At 38.3% G+C, this 27,647-nt stretch overlaps 1 protein-coding gene across 1 annotated transcript in view; it reads left to right on the top strand.

Annotated features, from left to right (window-relative positions):
* Window positions 1-27,647, top strand: part of STARD13 (StAR related lipid transfer domain containing 13) — a 557,856-nt gene that overhangs the window by 194,622 nt on the left and 335,587 nt on the right. Inside the window, exon 3 of the mRNA XM_005585617.5 lies at window positions 21,906-21,939. Coding sequence (XP_005585674.3) covers window positions 21,906-21,939 — 34 coding nt within the window. The remainder of the gene's footprint in view (window positions 1-21,905; window positions 21,940-27,647) is intronic.

The raw sequence follows: 27,647 nt of genomic DNA, 5'->3' as shown, positions 1-27,647 counted from the left end.
ATGCCAGCACCCAGGACACCATCACATAACTAAGATAATGGCCGTGTCCAACACAGCAACAGTTTCCTCACACATCTTGGTGCTCTGTCCTTCTTCACAACTCTCATCCCCAGGCAACCATGGACCAGCTTTCTGTCACAGCACATTAGTTTGCATTTTCTAGAATTTTACAAATATGGAATTAAACAATATGTGCTCTTTTTGTCTTGTTTATTTCGCTTAGCCTAATTATTTCGAGATTCATGTATGTTGTTGCTTATATCAATAATTCATTTCTTTTTATTATGGAGTAGTATCTCACTGTATGAACAGCACACACAGTTATGTCTTTAAGCAGGCTAAAAGTTGCCAGAATTTCAAAAACGGTGACATAGTTTTAAAATACAGAACTGGCAATTTTAGTTGAGTGCAAGAAAGATGATGTTCATTTTGGTCACTTTGTTTTTTGAGTTGATTCTGCATGATGCTTTAGAAATCTAGAAAAAATGTAGCATATTGATGACTTTTAAATTTTAATTTGGGATAAGAATTTCTCTATTCAAGAAATAGTTGTCAGTTATTTTTTAAAATAATCGGGAAACATTGTCAATATTTAAAATTTAAGAAATACGTACAAGACAAAGGAGGAAGTAAAATATCAGCCCAATTCCATAACCCAGAAACAATCTTTCTTTTTTTATTTTTATTTTTTATTTTTTTGAGATGGAGTCTTGCTCTGTCACCAGGCTGGAGTGCAGTGCCGCTATCACAGCTCAGTGCAACCTCTGCCTCCCAGGTTCAAGAGATTCCCCTGCCTCAGCCTCCCAAGTACCTAGGACCACAGGCGCCTGCCACCATGCCCGGCAATTTTTTTTTTTTTTTTTTTTTTTTGGTATTTTAGTACAGACAGGGTTTCACCATGTTGGCCAGGATGGTCTCGATCTCCTCATCTCATGATCCTCGGCCTCCCAAAGTGCTGAGATTACAGGCGTGAGCCATCGCACCCGGCCCAATCTTTCTTGTTGCCGTTGACCTTCATCCCATAATTAGAATCTTCAAAGGAATAAAGAAAGGGGAAAACAGAAAAAAATAGTTGCAGACATAATGGACTAAATTTTATAAATTGGTTGAAAACATTAAACCCACAGAACTAGAAAGCTCAATGAACTCCAAGTGTAAGAAATTTGAAAATTACACTATAAAGCACATTATAAAGGAATTACTTGACACTAATAATAAAGAGATCATCTTAGTTCAGCCAGAAGAAAACAGACATATTACATACAGAGGCACAAAGACAAGAATGGCATCACATTTTTCTTTGGAAACAATGCAAGCCATTGGAGCAATAAGTCTACGCCCTGAAAAAGAAACGTCAAGCTAGAATTCTAGACCCAGAAAAATATATTTCAAATAAAGGTGAAATAATAACTAATTTGGCCAGGCGCGGTGGCTCACACCTGTAATCCCAGCACTTTGGGAGGCTGAGGTGGGCAGATCATGAGGTCAGGAGATCGAGACCATCCTGGCTAACACAGTGAAACCCTGTCTCTACTTAGAAACACACAAAAAATAAAAATTAGCCAGGCGTGGTGGCGGGCGCCTGTAGTCCCAGCTACTCAGGAGGCTGTGGCAGGAGAATGGCGTGAACCTGGGAGGCAGAGCTTGCAGTGAGCCCATATCGCACCACTGCACTCCAGCCTGGGTGACAGAGCAAGACTCCGTCTCAAAAAATAAGTAAACAAATAATAATAATAATAATTAGTTTACACATACAAAATAATAAAAAATTTAACACCAGAAGACTTGTTCTACAACAAATGTTAAAGGAAGCCCTTTAGGCAAAAGGAACATGGTATAATATGGAAGCATGAATCTGCACAACTTGGCAGTTCTTAAAAAGTAAACACACCTATCATACAATTTCACCTTCCCACTTCCATGAGAAAAATAAGAAAATATCCAGACAAGGAATTGTACACAAATGTTCATGGAAGCTTTTGTGTAATAGCAAAAACCTAGAAACAACCTAAGGTCCATCAGCAGACAAATGAGTAGATAGATTGTGCTAACTCTAAATAATAGAACACTACTCAATAATAAAGAAGAACAAACTAATTATACATGCAATAATATGAATGAATGTCAAATGCATTATGCTAAATGAAAGAAGCCAGGAAAAATAGAATAAGCACTGTATGATTTTATTTATACAAATTTTAAAGAATGCAAATTGATCTATAGCAAGAGAAGGCACATGCTTAGTCATTTGGGTGCTGGAGGTGGGAGGGAAAGAAAGAATGGGAGAGGTGGGAAAATGGCATGAGGAAACTTTTGGAGGGAAGAGATGTTTATTACCTTGATTGTGGTGATAGTTTCATGGATATAGTACATCAAAACGTATCAAATTATACACTATACCTGTGCAATTTATCTTACGTCATTTGTACCTCAATAGGCTGTAAAAAAAGAAAAAAAAAGACAGCAAGATTAAAATAATAATAATAGGCCAGGCGCCGTGGCCCAGGCCTGTAATCCCAGCACTTTGGGAGGCCGAGGTGGGTGGATCACAAGGTCAGGAGTTTGAGACCAGCCTGACTAACATGGCGAAAACTTGTCTCTACTAAAAATACAAAAATTAGCCGGGCGTGGTGGTGTGTGCCTGTCATCCCAGCTACTCAGGAGACTGAGGCAGGAGAATTACTTGAATCTGGGAGGTCGAGGTTGGAGTAAGCCAAGATTGTGCCACTGCACTCCAGCCTGGACAACAGAGCGAGACTCCATCTCCAAAAAAATAGTAATAATAAAATAATAAACTTGTTGTGCAGATTGTTCCTCACTCAGAAGTGCCCATAGGAAGAAGGGGTCTGAAATCCAGACACTTTTGTCAGTAGCAAGAAGATGGCCTTTTGTAATCCAGCTACCGAGAGAGAGAGAGAGAGAGGTAGAGAGAGAGAGAGAGAGAGGTAGAGAGAATACATAATTTGTTTCCCAACAGGAATTGCTGGATTCTAATTTACATAAAGACCCTGTCTGTGTTAGCAGCAGCCTTGCTGAATCTACATGTTATCACCATCATAATGTATTATATTTTAATTTTATTTGGAGATAAGAAGAACCTAGTGAGACTAAAAGAATTGCTAAACTTAAAAGTTTCTCAACCCAGGGAGACCAGATCATAAAAGATTCCTTGCTGAAAACATGAAAAACACTAAACAGTTGAGTTTGTTATGTTTTTATAAACTACATATTTCTCAGGAGGCTGAGGCAGGAGAATGGCGTGAACCCGGGAGGCGGAGCTTGCAGTGAGTGGAGATCTCGTCACTGCACTCCAGCCTGGGCGACAGAGCGAGACTCCATCTCAAAACAAAAATAAAAACAAAAACAAAAAAACAAAACCTATGTATTTCAACTTTATGTGATACCTTTTAACTCCCTCTTATAAAAGGTAAGGAAATGAGCACATTAACACCTTCTCCAACATCCCCTTCTTCGCACTTTTTGACTTTTGTTTTTATACAATTATTTTGACATTGTCAGAATAAAAACCTAAATAACTGTGTGAATGATAATTACAGAAACTATAACCAGGTAAGATGATGGAAATGCTGTGATTCTATATTTAAATGAGTTTGATGCTCACCACCTGTTCTTGTATCATGGCTTCTCCATGTCTTAGTTAAGTTTTCATTTTTTATCTTCACTTTAGTAGTTTTTATTATCAAAATCTTTGTATTTTTAAGGAGTTACTGCTATATACCAAATGTTTATGTCACCCTCAGAATTCATATGTTGAAATCTAACCCCCAATATGACGGTATTAGGAGGTGGGAGCTTTAGGACGTGATTAAATCATGAGAATGAAACCCTTATGATGGGATCAATATTCTTGTAAAAGAGGCCCCAAAAATATCCCTGCCCCTTCTGCCTTGTTAGAACATAGCAAAAAGATAAACCAGGAAATGGGCACTCAACAGACACCAATTCTGCCGGCACCTTGATCTTGGACTTTCCAGCCTCCAGGATTGTGAGACAGAAGTTTGTTTATGAGCCACCCAGACTATGGTAGTTTAGTATCGCAGCCTGAATGGACTAAGTCAGGAGTATTGGATGTTTCCTGAATTCTTACACTCCTAACATCGTCTATCTGTTGTTTTCGGGCTTATAGAATAACTTAAATGGGCAGACAGTTTTAAATTCCAATTCTATTTCCCCCAAATCTTTGTAAATGAAAGTTCTCTTTTCTGGCTTTGAGGATTTTCATCTACATGCCTATATGATTCATCCTTTAGAGAGGAATAGCAGTAATGCCACTGAAACTTGACATTGCTTGTATTAGATTTTCTGGAGGACAGCGGGACCCATCAAGCAACAAATAAAGTAGTTGTTTATTTCATAAACGTTCCATTACCGACTGAATTATCTTTGTGTTCTTATTGTCAATTGCTTCTTCAGGAAAGCCAATTTTCTGTATGTTGGATTTTCTTCTTCCAGATCCATCCTCTTTGCCACAATCATTTGATGTCCTGTTTGCTGAGGAATAACATGAGCCTAAGGCTTGGGTGGAAACTCACTGGAGCAATTTGTTTTCTTGTCACAAACACTCTGTCACCAAGGCTTTTGGTTCCTTTGCCCTGGGGGCAAGTCTTCTCTCACTTTTGGGCATCCTTGGGGAAGTTCTTTGGTGGAGAGCCAGATAGTAAATGCTTTATAGGCTTTGAGAACCTTACAGTTTCTGCTTCAGCTACTCATCTCTGTCATTGTAGCCTGTTACGAACTGAATCATTTCCGTCATCTTAGTCCATTCTCACAATTCTGGAGTCTGGGAAGTCCAAGATCAAGGTATCAGCAAATTTGGTGCCCGCTTTCTGGTTCATAGATGGCACCTTGTCCCTGTGTTCCCACATAGTGGAAGGGACAAGGTAACTTTCTGGTGTTTCTTTTACAAAAGCACTGATCCCATTCATAAGGGCTGTGCCACACGGACTGGTGTCCTTAGAAACAGAGAATAACACAGGAATGAACACTAACAAGGAGAAAAGGCTATGTGAGGACACAGCAAAAAGGTGGTCATCTGCTAGCCAAGGAAAGAGGCCTCAGGAGAAACCAGTACGGCTGATTCCTTGGACTTCCCAGCCTCCAGAAATGTAAGAAAATTAATTTCTGGCCAGGTGTGGTGGTTCACACCTGTAATCCCAGCACCTTGTGAGGCCAAGGGGGGCAGATCTCTTGAGGCCAGGAGTTCGAGACCAGTCTGACCAACATGGTGAAACCCCATCTCCAGTAAAAATACAAAATTTAGCTGGGCGTGGTGGCTCATGCGTATAATCCCAGCCACTTGGGAGGCTGAGGCAGGAGAATTGCTTGAACCTGGGAGGCAGAGGTTGCAGTGAGCCAAGATCATGCTATTGCACTCCAGCCTGGGCAACAGAGTGAGACTCTGTCTCAAAAAGAAGAAAAGAAAAGAAAAGAAAATTCTGTTGTTTAAGCCACCCAGTCTGTGATATTTTGTTATGGCAGCCCTAGCACACTGATATATATATATAGCTTGAAAGCAGCCACAGACAATATATAAACAAATGCTCATGGCTGTATTCCAATAAAACTTTATTCATGGATGTTGAAATGTGGATATCATATGACTTTCTTGTCATGAAATATTTGTTGTTTTTATTTATTTATTTATTTATTCATTCATTTTATTTATTTATTTTTTTGAGACAGAGTCTTGCTGTGTCACCAGGCTAGAGTGCATTGGTGCAATCTTGGCTCACTGCAACCTCTGCCTCCCAGGTTCAAGTGATTCCCCTGCCTCAGCCTCCTGAGTAGCTGGGGCTACAGGTGCATGCCACCATGCCCAGCTAATTTTTTGTATTTTTTTTTTTTAGTAGAGACCGAGTTTCACATGTTGGCCAGGATGATCTCGATCTGACCTTGTGATCCACCCACCTTAGCCTTCCACAGTACTGGGATTATAGGTGTGAGCCACGGTGCCTGGTCGTTTTTTGCTTTGTTTTGTTGTTGTTGTTGTTGTTTTAACTATTTAAAATGTAAAAATCATTCCCAGCTCACAACAGAACAAAAATAAGCAATGGGCCAGATTTGGCTGGCAGGCTCTTGTTGTAACTCTTGTTCTAGAAGGCAGTTTGATTCATACTAAAGCCCGGTAAATCACAAGGCTTTGTCTCAAGATCTGATACTTGATTATTCCCTTCTGTACTTCAGCCTGGCTTCACTTCTGGGTGTAAAAGGTAATATGGGGCATCAGCCTGTCTTAATCTCACCTCCCCTGACTTCCTTTCATGTTAGAGAACTGCACATAAGGGGACTCCCTGCCTCTCTCAGATTCTCTTAGTACTGGTTTTCCTGGTCAAAGGATTTATGGATAGACTTTCCACTAATGTAACAATTACTTTTGGAGATGGTTGCATCCTGTTCAGAGTCGGAGGCTTGTGTCTGCCCTCAGCATCCTCCTGTTGGCAGACCTTTCCACCATAAATGGCTTCTGTGTGTCATAGTCTGTGGTTTAGGCTTTTGGCCATATTCTGGTTTTATTGTTGTTGGAAACTTGGGTTTTTTCCTCCTGTTTTCCATTATGTCCCAGGGCTTTGAGCAACTGGGGTGAATTAAAAGTTCCTTTACTTACATATCTTTGAACAAAAGCCAGCCAAATCCTTCTGGACAGTTAGGAATGTGTCTTTTATTCTCTGCCTTCCCAGAGTGTAGGCCAGGGCCTGGTGCAGAGTAAATAGCTACCGAGTCACCAATCTTCTCAATCTTCCTTATTAAACATTTCCTTGCCTCTTCTACTCTCACACGTGCTGCCATCATCTCTTCCCTGAATGTCTGCAACAGCCTCCACACTGGCCTCCTCTAATCTGGCCTTGCTCCCCTTCATTCATTTTCTATTTTTAGCAACATGATCTGATTATATTACAAATCTGAACATGCCACTGTCTTGCATAGAACCTTTCCATAGGAGCTCTGTATTCTTAGGATAAGCTCTAGAGCCAACTCAGAAGCCTCAAGTCATAAGAAAGAGCTGAGATAGGTCACTGAGTTATCGTATCTTCTTTGGCAATTTATTAAACCTTTTTTGCCTCAATTTTTCTGTCTATAAGTAAATGCCTGTGGTGATAAAGCAAAAATAAAATAGTGGATGAATATGTTAGTTCCTGTTTTCCAAGTGCAGATACGAAGATAGGGTTAGATGTGCAAGAGATTTCTCATGGAAGATAGAAAGGAAAGTTGGGAAGAGCCTCCAGACTGCAGTGGATGCCTGACACCCATGGAAGGAGAGAGAGAAGGAGGGTTTTCAGACCCTGATGCGATTCTAAGAAAGTTTAGCCTAATAAGTGGAGAGGCCCAGAGCCAAACCCACCTATAGGAAGTGTCCCACCTCTCACTGGAAACAGTCTGCTTTAGTCCTCCTGCCAAGTTAATTCGCTGGGCAGGAGCAGCTTGCAGGCAGTGTGCTCTTCACATCAGGAGGATGATGGATTGACAGGGGCAGAAGCACCCTGTAGCAAAATATCTGAACAGTGCATTCTCATAGCCTCCACAAGTAGAAAGCCCTTTGAGTTGTGAGGAGATGAGACATTAAGTAAACGCACACACACAAAACTCATCTTTCCATTATTCAAGGACTGTCTGATTTGCTTGTGGGTCTCACACCATGAACTATGAGTTGTACTTTTTAAGCCTTTCTTTCTGCTACATGCCTTTTATCCCTTCGCTACTCATCAGCACCTTTGTGCAGAAGTTGCAAGAATAGAGAAGCAACAACTCAGACCCTTCTTTTCAAATGTTGAATTAGCAGGGCCCCCAATCCTCCCTGTTACACACTCTTTTTAAAAAAGCTTTTCATGTTTGGAGAATGTTTTTATCTTCTTTTTAAAATGGTAGCATGCAGCAATGTGTTTTGTCTAAAAATGATGTTGGCCGGGCACGGTGGCTCAAGCCTGTAATCCCAGCACTTTGGGAGGCCGAGACGGGCGGATCACGAGGTCAGGAGATCGAGACCAGCCTGGCTAACACGGTGAAACCCCATCTCTACTAAAAAATACAAAAAACTAGCCGGGCGCGGTGGCGGCCGCCTGTAGTCCCGGCTACTCCTACTCGAGAGGCTGAGGCAGGAGAATGGCGTGAACCCAGGAGGCGGAGCTTGCAGTAAGCTGAGATCTGGCCACTGCACTCCAGCCTGGGTGACAGAGCAAGACTCCGTCTCAAAAGAAAAAAGAAAAAAAAAATGATGTTAAACTATGTTTTGGTCAGTAACAGTTTTGAAGGCCTAGACCTCCATTTACACAGATAAAAGAGTGGCACTGTATTATTATTAACATCTCATATACTTCATCTCTTATTGGAATTTCCTTAAACAGCTGGCTTTTCTGTGGCTTTCAAATTCAAAATGAAAAAAGATGCTAAAGAAAAAAAGCCAACATCACCAGTGTTTTCTCTATAGTTGAAAGAAAACATGTTCTTAAGAGTCATTTTTATTTCTTAAAGCACTTAGGATTTATTCATGAAGTTACTTGAGCAGGTTCCAGAGAAAGGAATAGACCATCCAACATCTGACATTTTCCAGGGCGATGTGTCCAGAACTTGGTGACCCAGTTATTCTCTATTGGCCTATATTCAGCTGAACAAGCCAGGGCCCAAGAGGCGTGAGGCTTATGAAGCATGGCATGTTTTGTTGTTGTTTTTGTTTGCTTTGTTTTTAGCCAAAAACTACTCTTATAAAGAAAATGAAGCATTAAATAAAATATGTCACTATAATCTTGTATATTCTTGAAAGCTGGCGGTATCGAGCTATGAAAACAAGACTAAAGGCCAAGGCAAATATGCCTATGAAATACTCAAACCCAGTGGGATGTTGCCCAAGGAGGCCTGCCATATGGCCATAGCCAACCCAAGCTCTTGATTTGGATTTCTTGCTATGCACGCCTAAAAGTGAGGTGGTGGCTGTGATTACTGAAGGACAAAATTAGAATGTTATAGAATGACCCTTTCTCATAGTTTCTTTAATGTTAGGCAATATATTTTAAAGTTAGAGATGAAACTGAATATAATAGTTGAAAAGACATTTTCATGTTGATATACTTTGGTGTTCCAGGTTACTCATTTGTTTATTGTGCATAGTTTAAGCATATCAGGTGCCCAGTCTAGGCCTCCATGTTATGGATGAGAGATGGTATACAAGTTTTTAGTTTAATCTTTACATTCTTATGAGATCTGTATCACTACCTCCATTTCGTATGTAAGGAATCTTAATTTCAGACAATGGAGAAGAGTTGCCTAAGCTAGTAAAAGCTGGATTCAAGACTGAAACCCAGTGTATCTAAATCAGAAACTCAAGTCTTTCTAATATACGATCATGCCTTAAGGAAAATAGAGAGGGAGAAATATCAATTTCTAATATTACCTCTAATATTACTCTAATATTATCTCTAATATTACTCACATTTGCATGAGGACAGAAGACAGGTTTGTGAAATAACTAGGGACTAGTTGGAGGCAGTGTTTAAGCATGAAGCTATAGTCTGAGTACACAACAGTACAGCAGAGGAAAACGCTGTGTTGCCTCTCAGATGGAAAATAGGTTTCCCCTGACACCCACCCCACAACCGCCCCCAGTTCCAGCCCTTCCTTATCTGGCCTTCATACCCCAGAGAACTGAGAGTTCCTCCCATGTGTGCCCTGCAACTATCAGCTGCCCACCATGGCCAGACTGTCATTATCCACACCCTCCTCATCTCCTTCTCCAGCAGACCCCGTGCCCCTGGGTCCATTCCAGAAACCCTGTTCCCTTGTATTTGCACCTGTGTTCTTGACTAGCTCCTTCTCCTTAGGCCCTGAACGTACTGGGATCTCCTGATCTCCTCTAAATTACAAAAGCCCTCCATCAAACTGCCTCCTAAGGCCAGCACTTTTGCTTCCTTCAACCTTTCTGATTGAGTTTCTTGAAGTTAAATTATTTCCCACTTGTTCCTTAATTTATTTTATTCTAATTTCTATCCTCTGGTTCTTGCCAAGGTCACTACATAATTACCAACTTTTAATGACTTCAGAGGTATCAATTTTCAGTCCTTTTCTATTAACCTATTCCTGCTGGTTAAGTCTTCCTTTTTTTGTCATATACCATATCACTTTCTTCTCTGGCTGCTGTTCTTCAATCATTACTTCAACTTCACAAATACTATCATACCAAGATTTTTGCTTTTACCTCTCTTATTTTCGGTATAACCACACTTTTTTTTTAAACAATCTCAGTGTCTTTTACAGCTGAATCATCACAGATATTCCACATTCCTGAGCTCCAGCTTCTCTATGCAGACCCAATTGAGCATCTCATAGTCACTTCAAATTCAATGTGTATAAAAGTAAAACTCCTTTTCTTATGCTCCAAAGCCCTGAACACCTCCCCTGTTACTCTGTTTGTCAGCATGAACCAGGTGCTCACCCCAAAACCTGAAAACCATCCAAGACATCCTCTCTGTATACATACTCTAGTCCAGGCCCTATGTTTCACCTAGTCATGGTTTATGGCAACAGTCCCCTGACTTGTGTCCGATCTCTTCCTCTCCACCCCCAGTCCATCCCTCATGTTGCTTCTAGATTATCAAACTTACATTTTTAGAGTCCTCATCACCACAGAAATCATTCTTAACTCATTAACGTAGTAAAGTATTTTATTATCTAGCCTACTTCTGTCTTTTAAACCCTGTCACTTTCCACTCTTTTCTATAACTGATATTTCAGCAATACCAAAATACCTGCATTTCAGCCAGGCACGGGGGCTCACACCTATAATTCCAGCACTTTAGGAGACAGAGGTGGAAGGATTGCTTGAGCCCAGGAGTTCAAGACTGGCCTAGGCAACATATTGAGACCTCATCTACAAAAAATTAAAAAATTAGCCAGGCCTGGTGGCATGTGTCTGAGGTCTCAGCTACTCAGGAGGCTGAGGTGGAAGGATTCCTTGAGCACAGGAGGCCTACACTGCAGTGAGACATGATTGCACCACTGCACTCCAACCTGGGGGACAGAGCATGACCCTGTCTCTTTTTTAAAAATCAAACAAAAACAAAAAACAAACCTCACCTGCATTTCCCCAAACAACCATGCTTTCTTCTGCTCCTTTCTTTGTACATATTGTTTCTTCTCCCTGGAATTCCCCTCTCCCTGTGTTTTCCCAATGAGCATATTCTTCAACAGCCATCTTAAATATTACTCTCTGTAAACCTCCCCTGATTCTCTACATGATGTCCACTACTCCTGACTCTTGTGCAACCATTATGTCTTGTATATCTAAACAAAAAAGTTACGATCATACAGGACTATAAGTTTGCAAATTTTTTGATATAGAGCTGTCTTCTAGCCTAGACTGTGACCTCATTCAGGGTACAAAACTAAATTTCAATAACACAACAAAAAAGGAAAACTACAGGTTAATATCTGTAATGAACATACAAAAATCCTCAACAAAATATAAGCAAACCAAATTCAGCAGCACATTAAAAATGTCATTCACCATCATCAAGTGGAATTCATTTTAGGGATGCAAGGATGGTTCAACACAGGAAGATCAATAAACATGATATATTATGTTAACAGAATGAAGGACAAAAATCATACTATCTCAATAGAAGTATTTGATAAAATTTAACATCTCTTCATAATAAAAACTCTCAACAAATTAGGTATAGAAGGAACATTCCTCAGCATAATAAAGGCCATACATAACAAGCTCACAGGCAACATCGTTCTGAAAGGGGAAAAGCTGAAAGCTTTCTCTCTAAGATCTGAAACAATAGAAAGTGCCCACTTTCACCACTTTTATTGAACACAGTCCTGGAAGTCCTAGCTAGAGTAATCAGATAGAAGAAAGAAATAAAGGGAATCCAAGTGGGAAGAGTAGAAATCAAGCTGTCCCTGTTTGCAGATAGCATGATCTTTACATATAGAAAATGCCATATTTCACACACACACACACAGAAAAACTATTAGAACTGATAAATAAATTAAGTAAAGTTGTAGGATACAAAATCAACATACAAAATCAGTTTTATTTCTATATGCCAACAGTGAAGAACCTGAAAAAGAAATCAAGAAGGCAATACCATTTTCAATAGCTACAAAAAATTACCTAGGAATAAATTTAACTAACGAAACAAAAGGTATCTACAATTAAAACTACAAAAAAATTGAGGAAGACACTAAAAATAGAAAGTTATCCTGTGTTCATGAACTGCAAGAATTTATATTGTTAAAATGTCCATACTACTCACAGCAGTCTACAGTTTCAATGCAATTGCTAACAAATTACCAGTGACATTCTTCACAAAAATAGAAAAATAATTCTACAATTTGCATGAAACCACAAAAGATCCTGAATAGCCAAAGAAATATTGTGCAAAAAGAATAAAGCTGGTGACATTAGACTACCTGACTTCAAAATATGCTACCAAGTGTTGGTAACCAAAACAACATGGTACTGGCATGCATATTGAGACCTCAATAGACTGATGGAACAGAATCGAAAGTCCATGAAATAAATCCATGGATCTACAGCCGACTAACTTTTGACAAAGGTGCCAAAAATACAAAATGGGGAAACGAATGTCTCTTCAATAAATAATGTTAGGAAAACTGGTTAAACACTTGCAGAAGAATGAAACTAGATCCTTATCTCTCACCATAGACAAACATCAACTCAAGATGAATTAAAAACTTAAATTAAGACCCAAAACTACAAAGCTGCTAAAAGAGAAAATACAGGAGAAAATGTCCATGAAAAATATCCTACACCAGGATTTTTTTGGATAAAAATGTCAAAAGCATAACAACAAATGCAAGAATAGACAAATGGGATTAACATCAACCTTTTTTTTTTTTTTTTTTTTTTTTTAAGCACAGCATTTCAGAACAGTAGAACAATCAACAAAGCAAAGAGACAGGATGCAGAGTGAGAGAATATATTTGCAAACTATGCATCTGATGAGAGGTTAATATCCAAAATATATAGGGAACTGAAACAACTCAACAACAAAATTCAATTAAAATATGAGCAAAAGACCTGACTTTACATTTCTTAAAAGAAGGCATACAAATGGCCAAGAAATATATGAAAAAATGCTCAACATTTTTAATCATCAGGGAAATGTGAGTAGATACCACTTCATTCTGGTTAGGATGACTATTATCAAAAAGACAAACAGTAACAATTGTTGGTGAAGATGTGGAGAAAAGGGAACACTTACACATTGGTAGGAGAAATGTAAATTAGTTCAGCCATTATGGAAAACAGTATGGCGGTTCCTCAAAAAAAATTAGAAATAGAACTACCCTACACTCCAGCAATCCCACTACTGGGTATATATCCAAAGGAAATGATGTCAATATGTCAAAGAGATAAATGCACTCCTGTGTTTATCGCAGTACAATTCACAACAGCCTAGGTAAGTAAAGAACCTAAATCCCCTCAGTGGTTGAATGAACTTAAAAATATAGTATATATACACAATAGAATACTATTCAGCCATAAAAAAAGAATATTTTGTCACTTGTGGCAACATGGATGAACCTGTTAAATTACATTGAGTGAAATAAGTCAGGAACAGAAAGATAAATACTTCATGATGTCACTTATATGAAATCTAAAAAAGTTGTTCTCATAATAGTAGAATAGTGGTTACCAGAGGATGGGAAGTGTAGTGAGGAGGGAGAATAGGAGAGTTAACAATAATATATCATACTTCGAAAAACCTAGAAGAGAGGGTTTTGAATGTATACAGTAAAAAGAAATGATAAATATTTAAGGTGCTGGATATGCTATTGTAATCTGATTTGCTCATAACACAATGAACACATATTGACACATCACATATCCCATAAGTATGTACAATTATTATGTATCAGTAAAAATTTAATAATAACAATAATTTAGTTTAAAAAAGAATTCAATTTTATTCTAATCTAGTCAGATTTTCAATAGCATACCCAACCTCTTTCCCTAACTTTAAGGTATTCTAAAAATTAATTGTGCCTATTATCTCAATCAGTTAATTCTGTATTGCAAAAATTCTGCATTTAATTGCTTTCTAGTGGTGTTTACATATATATCTATATCTTATTTCTCTCTTATTTTCAGAATTAAAGAATTCTGAGAATAAAACTTGTTTGATTTTGAGCTAATTAACACTCCTGTCTCTGCATTTCTCACAAATTAATCCATTGGGTTTTCAGTCTGAGCTTCTGTGTGTCTTAGTGAGCATCTTACAGCATACTATTTCTGTTATTACTACCTGGTAAATGTAATAATTAATTTTCAATCATTCTAACAAAATCTAGTGAAAAGTCATATAACATACGTTTTATACTCTTGCACTGATGCTTCCAGATAAGCATGACATTTTCCAGAGGAAAGTGTAAGGAAATGGTAAGTCGGGGTTAATGAGAGTCAGAGTACAACTCAAGTCTAATGTCCAAGTTGGAGCAGGACACTCAGCAAAGGATCCAAAGGGAAGAACACAAAAAGTCTGAGCAAGTAGGAAAAGGGAAGCCCATATGTCAGTTTCATGGTTGGAAAAGGGCTAGCCAGAGGCAAGGAGAGCACCTGGAAGCCTCCATCCCTGTCTAGGTGTTGCAGCAGCATCACGCCCAGCTGCTGGCTTGCACACAGGCTCCTGGAAGAAGCTGCCCTGGATAGAAGGACTGGTTAGTATTTGCCTAGGGCATATAGTTGTACAAGAGACGGAAGTTTTTAGGTCCTTGTGGTGTCTTGCATTTCCAGAAATCTTACTTCAAATATTTTTCCAAATGCAAAATTCCTTGGATCCTTGTTTTAGAATGAATCTATTAACTAAACTGGATCCAGAAAAATCTATTAACTAAACTGGATCCAGTTTTGTTATTCAAAAACTTCACATTAAATTTAATGAATTCCTTTCTTTGTTCATGTATTAATGTCTGGGATTTGGCCCAAATCCTATATAAAATATACACACAAAGAGAGAGAACAAGTAGCCTCTTTATGTAAACTAATCAAGAAGGAAATGAAGCCACCCAAATGTGGGCTATGCCATCTGTGATCTATGATAAATAGCAAAACTACAGTCATGTTTTTTCCTTAAATGTTAACTGTAAAACATAAAGTCCTTTTTATTAGCACCAGATGTCAAGAATGCTTATTAAAATGCTATGGTTTATTAAATAACATCATTTTAGACTCACTGAACTAGTAAAGACTCGTGTTTTTGCATTAGATTAAATGTCTACAATTCTGTATTACTCCTTCTATTTCAAATATATGAATGCTAATATACATATACCAAAATTTATATTTAGAAACAGATTTATGTATCATAGGCAACACTGAAATATTTTTCAGTCCACAAAAGTGGATTTTCATTTGACTTTTATGTATAAAGTTTATTGAGATTTTTATATAGCAATGAAAATAAGCATTACATATCTCAGGTCTATAGGAAATCAGGGAAGATTAAACAAAAATAAAAAGGATATTTAAAACTATATAATCTATCTTTTTAAGTGATTTTGGCTTTTATTTTTTTTTTCTTTTTTGCTTTCATCACATAGCTATATGTGAGGAAATTGCAATCATCCCCGTCTCTTCCTTCCTTCCAGCTAAGAGTTAGTACAGCCTTTTCTCAGCCTGAGTCAGGGAAAGAATCGCTTTGATAATTAGACAGAAATCACTACATAGAATGTTTGCAGAAATAGAAAGTTTTGGGAACTTTCCTGCAAGGCTGTGCTTGGAATATTTTGAATTCAAATTTAAAGGGAATAGTGAGAATTTAGTATGGTAAATAAGGAACATTACATTTTCATTTTACTTCTTCATCAACTGATAGTTTGGTTAACCTCTTCTTTAAGCCTGTCTTGTCAAAATGACTCTGGAATTACAGATTATGATGCTTTGAAATATTTTATTTTCTTTTTTTAAATCCTATACTTTTTATGCATAATTTGCACATGATCCATTGGGTAGCTAACATGAGGAGTGCTATAGTTCGGATGTTTGATCCCTCAAAACTCATGTTGAAATTTAATTTCAATGTTGGAGGTGGGTGTCTAATGGGAGGTGTCTGGGTCGCAGAGACCGATCCCTCATGAATAGATTAAAGCCCTCACTGGGGTTGGGGGGTGAGTGAGTTCTCACTTTATTAGTTCTTGTGAAAGCTGGTGGTTAAAAAGAGCCTGGCACCTGGCCCCTCTTCTCCTTCCTCTCTCCCTGTGATCTCTCTCTATACAAACTCCCCTTCACCTTCAGCCAGGAGTGGAAACAGCCTGAGGCCCTTGCCCAGTTTTGAACTTTTCGAGATACCAGAACTGTGAGCCAAATAAACATATATATAGCCTCAGGTATTTCTTTCTAGCAACACACAAATGAACTAAGACAAGGGTGATTTAGGAAAAGGTTATCTGAGATATAATTCACCTATAACAAAGTCAGCCATAAATTATTTGGGCCAAACTCAGTGTGTGATACATCCCATACACTTGTCCAAGGAAACTAACTTTCTAGTGGTAATCTAGTGATTAACCTTTTCTACTCATTGTTACTTAGACATTATCCAGAATATTCAAATCAAGGTTACTACTGAACATAATCTATTGAGTTTGAAACCAGCAGGTGGGTTCTGAATAAAGTAAAGGGCAGATAATAAAATAGCTTCCATGTTTACATGATGATTTATTTACTCTAGGATTTTTATCTACTGCTCTTGCTTTTAAAGGTTAACATGAGGACATTAGGAACAAATGGGCCCTTTGTTTTTCAGGAACAGCAGGTGTTGAAACTGCTCTCTAGTTTGACTAGTACAATAGTAGTTAATGTATTCATTGACTTGATTGATCATTACAAGCCCTAAGGGACATAGCCTCTCCCCCCCAAAAATTATCTGGATGTTTTTATGGTTACCTAGTGCAGTTCTGTATTTTAATCTGTCATATTTGGCTATGTGGACAAAGGATACATTACTGGGTACATTTGTTTCAAAAAGCGATTGCATTTTATATCCAGCCTTATCATAAAATAAATATCTAAGATGTTTTTAGACTGTCTGCATGAACATGGATTTATAATTACTATGGCTTTGGAGGTATTACAAAATTAACACTTTCTGGGGGATCTCAGCAAATGAGGCAAATGACTTTTTAAAAGTTTTTACTGTTATATTATTATTTTTAGGGACAGGATCTCACTCTGCCATGCAGGCTGGAGTGCAGGGGTGCGAACACTGGCTCACTGCAGCCTCAACTTCCTGGGTTCAAGTGATCCTCCTGCCTCAGTCTCTCTAGTGGCTGGGATTACAGATGTGAGCCATCACACTGGCTAATTTTTTCTTTCTTTTTCTTTCTTTTCTTTTTTTTTTTTTTTTTGTAGAGACAGGATCTCCTGTTTCCCAGGCTGATTCCAAACTCCCTGCCTCAAGTAATCCTCCCATCTTGGCCTCCCAAAGTACTGGGATTACAGGTGTGAGCAACTGCATCTGGCCTGCAAATTACCATTAAATGTACCTCAAAGGAATTTACAGCTAATTGAGAAGGAAATGAAGCCACCCAAATGTGGTTTATGCTATCTGTGGTCTGTGATAAGTGGCAAGACTACAGTCATGTTTTTTCCATGAGAATTATCCATGAGATAATTCTAATAGTTATCCATAGAGTTCCTGAATCTCTAATATAGACCACTTACCTGCTCCAAGCCACCTATACAACAGAAAGGGTTAAGCACCTACCATAGTGCTAGAAATGTGTTTATCTATATACTGACTAAGCACTCGGCAAATGTTTAGTGAATAAAATACCCAGAGAAAACCCACTGGTGGTCGAGAGACACGTAATCTAACTATACTGACATCAGTGAATAAGTGACATCATTTCACATCTGCTCCAAAGTGTACCCTTCCTTCATGTTTATAGAGCTAGCTATAATCTCAGGATTATTAGGTTAGTATGAATAACTATCCCCCCAATAGTAGCAGTTTTCTAAAATTGTCTATCCATAAGTTGCATTTTGGATCTTAGAGATATCCTCTTTTTTTTTTTCTTTTTTTTTTTTTGAGACTGAGTCTTGCTCTGTCTCCCAGGCTGGAGTGCGGTGGCACAATCTCAGCTCGACTCGCTGCAGCCTCCACCTCCTTGGTTCAAATGATTCTCCTGCCTCAGCCTCCCAAGTATCTGGGATTACAGGCGCACATCACATGCCCAGCTAATTTTTGTATTTTCAGTAGAGACGGGGTTTCATCATGTTGGCCAGGCTGGTCTTGAACTCCTGACCTAGTGATCCACCCGCCTTGGCTTCAGAAAGTGCTGGGATTACATGCGTGATCCACCGCGCACGGCTGAGATATCCTCTTAATGTGTTATATTGCTAAGTTCTAAAGAGTTTCTATTTGGATTTCCAAACAGAGGGGTTTGAAGTAGAAAGCAGCAGGAGGTTCAACATACTGGGTTGCAATAGAGTGTGTGCTTCTAGTGTATTTTTTTTGGGCGGGGGAACCTTTTTATTAATTGTTATGAATTCATGTAACATAAAATTTATCATCCTAACCATTTTTGAGTGTACAGTTCAGTGGTATTAAGAACATTCAGATTGCTATGCGACCATCACCACTGTCCATCTCCAGAACTCTTCATCTTGTAAAACTGAACCCTGTACCAATTAATCAATAACTCCCTATTCCTTCTTCCCCTAGCCCCTGGCATCCTGTGATTTTAAATGAAAAATATTATGTTAAAATATTGCTATATAATCCAGAAAGAAGAATATGTTCACCATTATATTTATGAATGTTTTACAATTAACGTATTACAGAAAATGGGTGTTATGTATTTATTTTTTGCCTCATCAATTTTCCTGGGAAATGAGGGCCCCTATGTCTCTGCTTGTGATGTTTTATGTACTACTAAAATGGTAGATACATGAGGGGCTCATTTTTAAATATCTCTAACATCTTTGAACTTCAGTACTGTTTTTCAAGTATTTTTCATTTTTCAAAACACTAACTTTTGTCGCTTTAATTTCAGATCATTAGTTTCTCCTTTTTGCTCATCATGATACCTCACCCTTGAGATAGATGTTCATATTCTGTACACATATACATGTTTATCAAATTCACACTCTGTGTACCTTTTAAATAGTCTACATTTAGGACAAAATAATGCTTGGCCATACTTTTGTCAAATATTCTCTCTGGAATTCCTATTTCAGTTGGGTTGCGTTGATTTATTTTGGAATCAAGTAATCTGACTTTCAGTTCTTGTTCCAAGGATTATTTTTTATTATTATTATTAATGTATGAGTAGCTCTGTTAGCACTCCATCTCAAGATGTGGTTGAGAAAGCATACTTCTGTGTTTTGTTTCCTTTTCAAGCCCTGAGGCTTAAATTTTTCGGCAGCAATTGCTCTTAGCTCATAAGTGAGAATTTTTAAAAGGTTGAACTGGAAGAATTCTACTGGGTTATTTCTAATTTATATGATTGTCAGAACATTATTGTGTTTAGAAAATAATGCTTAATATTTTATTGTGTTCAAGTAATACAACCTACTCTACTTTCTAAGTTTATTTCTCATTCCAGGTCAAATAGTCATTAAATATATTTGCTTCTAGACCAAGTCAGAACCACTGATACTAGTTTAAAAATATGGAGGGATCTTTTCCCCTCTGTGTGTCACAGATGTCTGAAGTTGCACCATTACAGGTTCATTTATTGGTGTTTATTGTCAAATGATGTCCCTTTAATATGTGAATATCCTTGGGAAAAGTGGATCTTATTGTCACTCATCAACTCTTTTGTGGATTTGCTTTTTCCTGGGGCAAGTATAAGCACAGGCATAGAATATAGGGAGAGACACAAACAATGGGATGGGAAGGAACTGCAGTATCAAGGACAAAGCTTTAACTGCGTCATCATTTTGCCTCTTTCCTGACTGACCCTCGTAGAGTACTGTTTACCTGATACTTTGGAAAAGTTAATAAACATAAGCATCTGTTTTTCAGAATTTCCTTCAGAATAATCAACCAATATGTATTGTATACCTTTTCTCTGCTACACGTGGGGCTCAGGACATCCCCTGAATTTTTGTACTTACTCCTCAAAGCAACCCCATTTTACTGATGAGGAAATGAGGCTTAGAGAAATGTGATCACTTTTTTAAGGTCTACAGCTAGCAACTGTCTTTCTGATTGCTAAACATATGATCTTAACCACACAACTGTATGTATTCTTAGAGTAATGGTGAATCATTGAAGGATTTTAAGAAGATGGAAGTGATCACATTGTTTTTGAAGCAATCACACTGGCTGAGAATAGGTTGGAGAGAAATAAGACTAGAATTGGACTAAGAAGTTAAGAAACTCTTGCAGTTTTCTAGGTATTACCTGAATGTTGCCCAGGAGGTGGCAGCAGGGATGAAAAGCAGCAGATGGATTCAAGCAACATTTGGAAGTAGACTTCAGCAGGATTCAGTGAGGACAGGAACGAGTCAAGGGTGATCTGTGAGTTTCTGATTTGAACAAACAGGTAGATGGAAACACTATTCACCAAGACAGAGGGAACACAGAAAGGGGATCTGTATGTGTGTGTGGACAAGGAGGTGGAGGAGGAGGTGGGAGGGGAGGAGAGGATGTTGAGTTTTGGACACGGAGTTTGAGGTATCTGATGTGAAATGTCCAAATGCAAATGTGCAATCAACAGTTTGCTCATGGTCAGTCACTGTGGCTCATGCCTATAATCCCAGCACTTTGAGAGGCCGAGGTGGGCGGATCACTTGAGGTCAGGAGTTCGAGACCAGCCTGGCCCTGGGTGACAGAGTGAGACTCTATCTTAAAAAAAAAAAAAAAAAAAAAAAAATTTGCTCTGTTTTCCTGGAGCTTAAGGAAAGACCCCTAAGTTGGAGATCTAAATCTGAAGGTTATCAGAATATGGATGGAAAGTAGATGAGATCACCCTGGAAGCAGGTACAAAGTGAGAAGAGAAGAAGGGCCAGGACCCATCCCTAACAAAACAAACTAAAACTAAAGTAAATGAAATCAACATATAAGACAAGCATATGACAAAAGCAGTGTCTACCATGAAAATGATAAGGAACAAGCAGAGGGGTAGAAAAGACAGCAAGGACAGCATGGGATTCAGAAGGCTAGAAGGATAAAGTTTCAGAAGAGAGGAGTAGTCATCACAGGGCCTGTGATGTCACTGAGAGACACAGTGAGGCAGGGCCTGGGTTTAGCACTGAGGAGACTGTTGGTGGCACCAGGGCCCTGGAGCAGTGGATAAAAACTAGACTTTAGTCTCCTTCTCAGTTACTAAATAGACACATGGTATCATGTAAATCTTTTTTTTTTCCCTCGTTCTGTCGCCCAGGCTGGAGTGCAGTGACACAATCACGGTTCACTGCAACCTCTGTCTCCCAGGCTCAAGAGATCCTCCCACCTCAGCCTTTCAAGTAGCTGCGACTGCAGGCACATGCCACCATGCTCGGCTAATTTTAAAAATTTTTTGTAGAGCAGGGTGTCTCGCTCTGTTGCCCAGTCTGGTCTCGAACTCAGCTTAAGCCTGGAACTTCCACCTAGGCCTGCGAATTGCTGGGATTACAGACATGAGCCACTGCACAAGGCCTGTATTGTATAAATCTTTACTTAAGTCAGAGAAAAATAAATGTAATGCATCTTCCCCATGAATGAGTATTTTGATGACTTTTATGATTCCTGATGATTTGTGTGGTTCCTAAAATCATTCAATCTTCATGCCTCAGTTGGCATTTTATTTTCATTTCTGGAGGCCATTTGGTTCTAATTTTACAATCTTATTTTTTGTCTCAAACTCAATATTCTTGACAAAAGTGGTATAATTTTGAGATATTAAGAGTGATACTGTTTTTTTTTTTTTTTTAACAGGTGCTCTCCGATAAGAGACCCAAAGAAAGAGCGGGTAAGTCTCCCTGAGAAAATGTTTTCCTGTTTATGTATAAAAGTTGTTTGGAGAGCTTTGCCTCATCCCTATAAATTTAAACATGCCATAAGTGTCGTTGAATCATGGATGCAAAGCTGATGGATACAGTACGATGTTAAATCAGAATATGACCTGCATTTTGAAAATTGGAAAAGTTCGTGGGGTTTTCTCTAGTCCTCATGCAGCCATGCTGCCGAGTTTATCTCCATTTTGTAAGGTTGGTCTTAGACAGAAAGAAATTGCTTTGCATAACCAGTCTTTATCTTGAAATGTATCTTATAAGTTAAGCAGGAATTAAGTAAAAGATTGCACCTTTACTGACACATCTGCTTAGAAGGTAAGGCCTCTCGAAAATAAGGCATATATGAGGGTAGTGATTTATTTGTATAGCTTTTGTATTTGGAAATGTTCTGTATAAATCTGAATACTTGACAGCTTTATTTGTGGAATTTCTTATTTTAATGACTATGTAAACTAACAGCTAACCACTCTTGAATCACCACATCTTACCAACTCTTTAGCAGCTGTTGTTGTACTTTTCATTTGAACAGTCATTATGGATACGACATTCTGACATCTCCATATCAGTCCTCACTTCATACGGTCATTTACATACTTATACATAGAAAGGAACCCCTTCAAAGCCCTTTGTGTGATTCCACTGTGTGTATTCTTCATATCCTGTAGATAGTGTATTGCTGGACTTGAAAGCTAACACTTTTCTCTGAGTTTACATCTTTCAAGCCCGATTTTGAAGTCTCTTGTCAAATAATGCCTCTAAAGGCAATAGTGTGATGCTACCCTTATCTGCATTGTTGCCAGCATTATTTCCATTTTTATATACTCACTTTTCTATAATCTGTTGAGAACCAGTTTCAGTTCATTATTCAGACACCCAAGATCTCAGCTTCATTTGTGCTTAGGATGAGCATTGGATCTCTGGGATATAGTCATCTGCTGTTCTTCCAACTCTTGGGGAGATTTGCAAGGAGGCCTTTACACTGGGCCTTCTGGCAAGAATGACTGGCTAGAATTTTGTCAGGAAAATGTCTTTAATGAGTGTGCCGGGCCTATCAGCTGTCCAACCAAACAACGAAGCAGAATTTGTTCTAGCCATTCTGAGAAATGTAGCATCAAATGTGTATAATTGTTGTCCATTACCACTTTTATATTTGGGACTTCACTATATATAACCCTGAACCACCTGGCAGCTAAGTGGGAAATAAGCACAGACCTCTTTTAAAATCATATGAATGTGTCCAAATAGTAAATTATGACATAAGTAGAATCTCTGTGCTTCGTCTCTCTTGTTGAAATTCCAACTTGAATTCAAGGAGTTGACACTGCATTTACATCAGCAAAGAATGTGCTTCACTCCAGAAATGACCAAAAAAGGGATTTACACTAATGAGCAGCTTTTAGACAAAGTATTTCCCCTGGAGATTTGATAACTAGAATGATAGGTCTATTTTCTTCATTTCATAAGCACATTCAACTTATTATAGCAAAGGAATATTTTTTCACCATGTAAAAGCTACAATCAAGAAAGTAAGAAATAACCATAGTTAACTTCTGGGTGGAAATGACAAGTACATTTCTAACAAATTAAATCTCTGTGAGGAAGTTCAGCCATGGAGGCTCTGAAGTGGTATCATAGTCCTAGATTGGACGTGGAGCTTACCTGTGGGTCTTCAGGTATCGTGCATGAGAGTTCAGTCTACTACAGCCTGAATATGTAGCTGTTTAACCACTCTGTCGTTCAGTGTTTCATTTTGGCGGGGGAAAAAAATCGAACAGGCAAGCAGGCCAGAAAATCTAGAAGAGTCAAATCAATTTTCACATAAATATTTATGGAAAGCACTTGGGGAGAAGGAAATATTGGTGAAGGATATCTGAGAACAATTTTTCTGAACACGTAAATCAAAGGAGAATTACAGAAGCCTAATTCCAATTTCCCTGCAGATACAAAACAGTCCATAAGTCTGTGTTTTTTCATTACAGTCCCGCCTTTTTAAACTTCATCTTTCAAATTAAATTATTAATAATTTAAACTTTTGATGCTCATTCCTTCCTGCTGTTTGTAAATCGTAAAGTCAGCTGCCTTCGTTCCTAATTTGACTTTCCATCATTGCTTCTTAATTGGAGTGTCCAAGAGCTTTGCTCTATTTTAGCAGAAATAGAATATGGTAGTCAGACTGAAGCGGCCCTTCCATATATAAAGATGGAAGGTGGAATGTGACGTAGCAGGAGGATGTCACCCTGACCCACTATTGACCCTTGCGAGGTGATTCCTGGTGATTCTTTCTTGTGTTTTAAAACTGCCTGATTCACATTTTCCTCTGGTCTCAGTCACTGATCGGGGTAAATGTGAAACCCAAAGTAAAAGAGATTCCAGCAGAAAAGCACAGGCACAATAAGGTGGTTTAAAGGCCAGTCGTTATTGCTTTCACCACAGATCAAAAGAGAATGCCACTCTTTTCTAAGCAGTTTAAGCTGTCCACTGGGACGAAAAGATCTCAGCCTAGTGATGAAAGAAACATCTACTACAGCAACAGTGGAATATTTCCTCCCAGTTTATGCCTAGTATGCTGTGGTCTTTATTAGATAAAAATTCGCAATAGAAATGAATGTTATATATTGTAATATAGTTTGCTTAATGGAATGAAAAGTTAATTTATTTTTGAAGAGTAAATATATACATAAATATACACATACTATAAAATTAACCCAAGTAGTGGTGGTTGACTTAATTTGTTTTTTAATTGCTCTTCTCATTGTATGTGTTATCATTTCTTTAAATGTGTAAATAGGAGACTAAAGCCAAATTACAGTGTTGTTCACTGTCAAGAATATTTGAATCTCACATTGATGTATCATTCTATGTGTGCAACATACTGTTCATTTAAAGATTGTAAAAAAAATTTCTTTGGTTTAGAAAACAATTTTAAAACCTAAGGAAAATAAAATCACATCTGAAGAAATCACATTTTTTTTCCTCTGAGTAATTTCATTAGGGCAATAGGGACAATTCTTCTTAGAACAGTTTCAAAAGAGGCTTCATGGACATAGCTATTCATCCTTCCTCCAAGAGCTATAATTACTTCTCGCCTTCTCAGCTTCATTGTGTTATGGCGTTTTGTTAGGCACATTATCAAGAATATGAAGGATCTGTCAGGAACAGAATTTCACAAGAGTTAGAAGTATAGAGTATGTAGGAAATCAAAAGTACTAGCCAAATCCAATTATTATGAAGAAAATCACATAATATATGGAGTGTACCTATTTTTCTGTTTCACTAGAATTTAATTGTAGTGACAAATATCTGAGCCCAACAGATTTTTGGTACCCTTTATCTATTCCAATATGAAATTATAACTTCAATTTAGTTAATTAAGTATCTGTTGAACATTACTATGTTCCTTGCACTGTGCAAGGCATTAGCAATACAAAGATAAAGTGAGATAAAATTATCCCTCCTTCAAGAAGCTTGACTAAATTAAATTCTCTTTCGAGATTTTTCCGGTGAAACCAGAGCCTTTAAAAAAGTAAATTTATAACTATTTCGTGAAATTTACAGTAATTTAGTAAGATTTTTAAATTGTGATTTCCTATGACTATACATACAGACAATTACCATTCTGTAGTAATACAACCACATGAGGCAAAAAGAAAGCATCAAAGTGTGCCAAGAAGAACCTTAGTTTTATTTGATTTTAATTAGTGGGAATCTCTATCTTGATGCAAGTGCCACATAAAGCTTAGGAGCTTTATAAATCTAGTTAAAATACAATCTTTCCCTCCATATTTGAGATGTATCAGCTTATTCCCTTGAAAGTTATTCTGAGTACTTAGTTATAGCCCTTGCAAGCTGCCAACTTAAATACAGATAGGGAAAAGGAGAGTGTTTTCTATCTACCATTCCTACCTCTCACAGTGGAATCCATGGACTTCTCCTGGGCAAAGTGCCCCAAACATCTGCTGAAGAGCCTTGAGTAGCAGGGAAGTCAAGGAAGCTGCCCAACTAACAAATATGAAATTTATGTTTGGCCTTAAGATTTCAGGTGACTTTTGCATTGCTGTCCCCTAACTCAGCTTGGCTGTCTCCTTCTCTTAAAGCCTAAATGCCACCTGTTTTAAAAATCCTTCTCTGCTCACTCTAGCTAAAGAGGTTGACTCCTTCCCCAACTAGTTTCTATGGCTGCAATCTCCGTTTCTTCAGAGCACTTGTCAGAACTTATAGTTTCCTTCCTTCCTTCCTTCCTTCCTTCCTTCCTTCCTTCCTTCCTTCCTTCCTTCCTTCCTTCCTTCCTTCCCTCCTTCCCTCCTTCCCTCCCTCCCTCCCTCCCTCCTTCCCTCCTTCCTTCCTTCCTTCCTTCCTTTCTTCCTTTCTTCCTTTCTTCCTTTCTTCCCTCCCTTCCTTTCTTCCTTTCCAATAGGCTAGAAGGTCCATGTCTTGTTCACTATTTTATCCCTTGCTTCCAATAGACTGCTGCCATACAACAGGTGCTGAAAAACATTTGCTGACTAAATGAACCCCTAAACAATAGATTTTATATAATAAAGTTAAGTGCCACCAAGAAAAGTATATGCAGCAGGAAGATCTCATGTTTATCTGGTGGCTTTGCGGCCCTCTTTGCACATTGCCGAATACCCCAGTTTAAAGAGAATTAAGTCCAAGATATTAGAGGAATACAGATCCATATTGACTGAGAGCTTTCATGAGCCAAGAAAGCATTATGAGACATTGACATTCTTTAAGTATATTCATTAAATCAGTCCTCAAAACAACACTATATCATTGGAAGTATTGTCCTCACTTTATGTGTATAAAACAGTAAGGGTCAAAATTAAATTGCTCAATGATTGTCTTAAGTTGGAACTTAAATCTGGTTCTGTTTGATTTCTTTACTTTTACTTTTTTTTTTTTTTTGAGACGGAGTCTTGCTCTATCATCCAGGCTGGAGTGCAGTGCCGTTATCTAGGTTCACTGCAACCTCAGCCTCCCGGGTTCAAGCAATTCCCCTACCTCAGCCTCCCAAGTAGCTGGGATTACAGGTACACGCCACCATGCCTGGATAATTTTTGAACTTTTAGTAGAGATGGGGTTTCGCCATGTTGGCCAGGCTGGTCTTGAACTCCTGACCTCAAGTGAACTCCTGGCCTCCTAAAGTGTTGGGATTGCAGGCGTGAACCACTGTGCCTGGCCTCTTATTTGATTTCTAAGACTGTGTACCTTTCACTAAACAAATACTCTCCAAAGAATATCATGGAGGGCTGACTATTGACTAAGTTGCTACTGCTTGTCCATCCACCAACTTCTACTACTGTGTGTACTGGATTCGTAAATTTATTGAGTGGGCACTGTGATTCATTACAAAGAATGCATAAAAGAAAAACAGTGCCTTCTCTGAAGGAACTCATCACAAATGGGGGAAGAGAATAAGGAAATACACAGAGGGGGCAAACACACAGCCATTTTCTATGATATTTCTCCTGTTACTCAGAGGGTCAGCATGACAGGGACACAGGCCATGTTTTTAAAATCAAGGAAACATTATTTTTATGATTATAGTTAATGAACCCTCCTTTGAATGTTCCTTGTAAATATTCAGTGTTTACAAGAGAATAACCTCTGAAAAACAAAACTAAAGAATACAAGAGGTGTGATCTCTGTTTTAGCAGAGACA

This window comes from Macaca fascicularis, chromosome 17, assembly GCF_037993035.2.
Source record: "Macaca fascicularis isolate 582-1 chromosome 17, T2T-MFA8v1.1".
NCBI classification, from domain to species: Eukaryota; Metazoa; Chordata; class Mammalia; order Primates; family Cercopithecidae; genus Macaca; species Macaca fascicularis.
The sequence above is the reverse complement of the archived record's forward strand: the minus strand, read 5'-3'. Positions and strand labels throughout refer to the sequence as shown.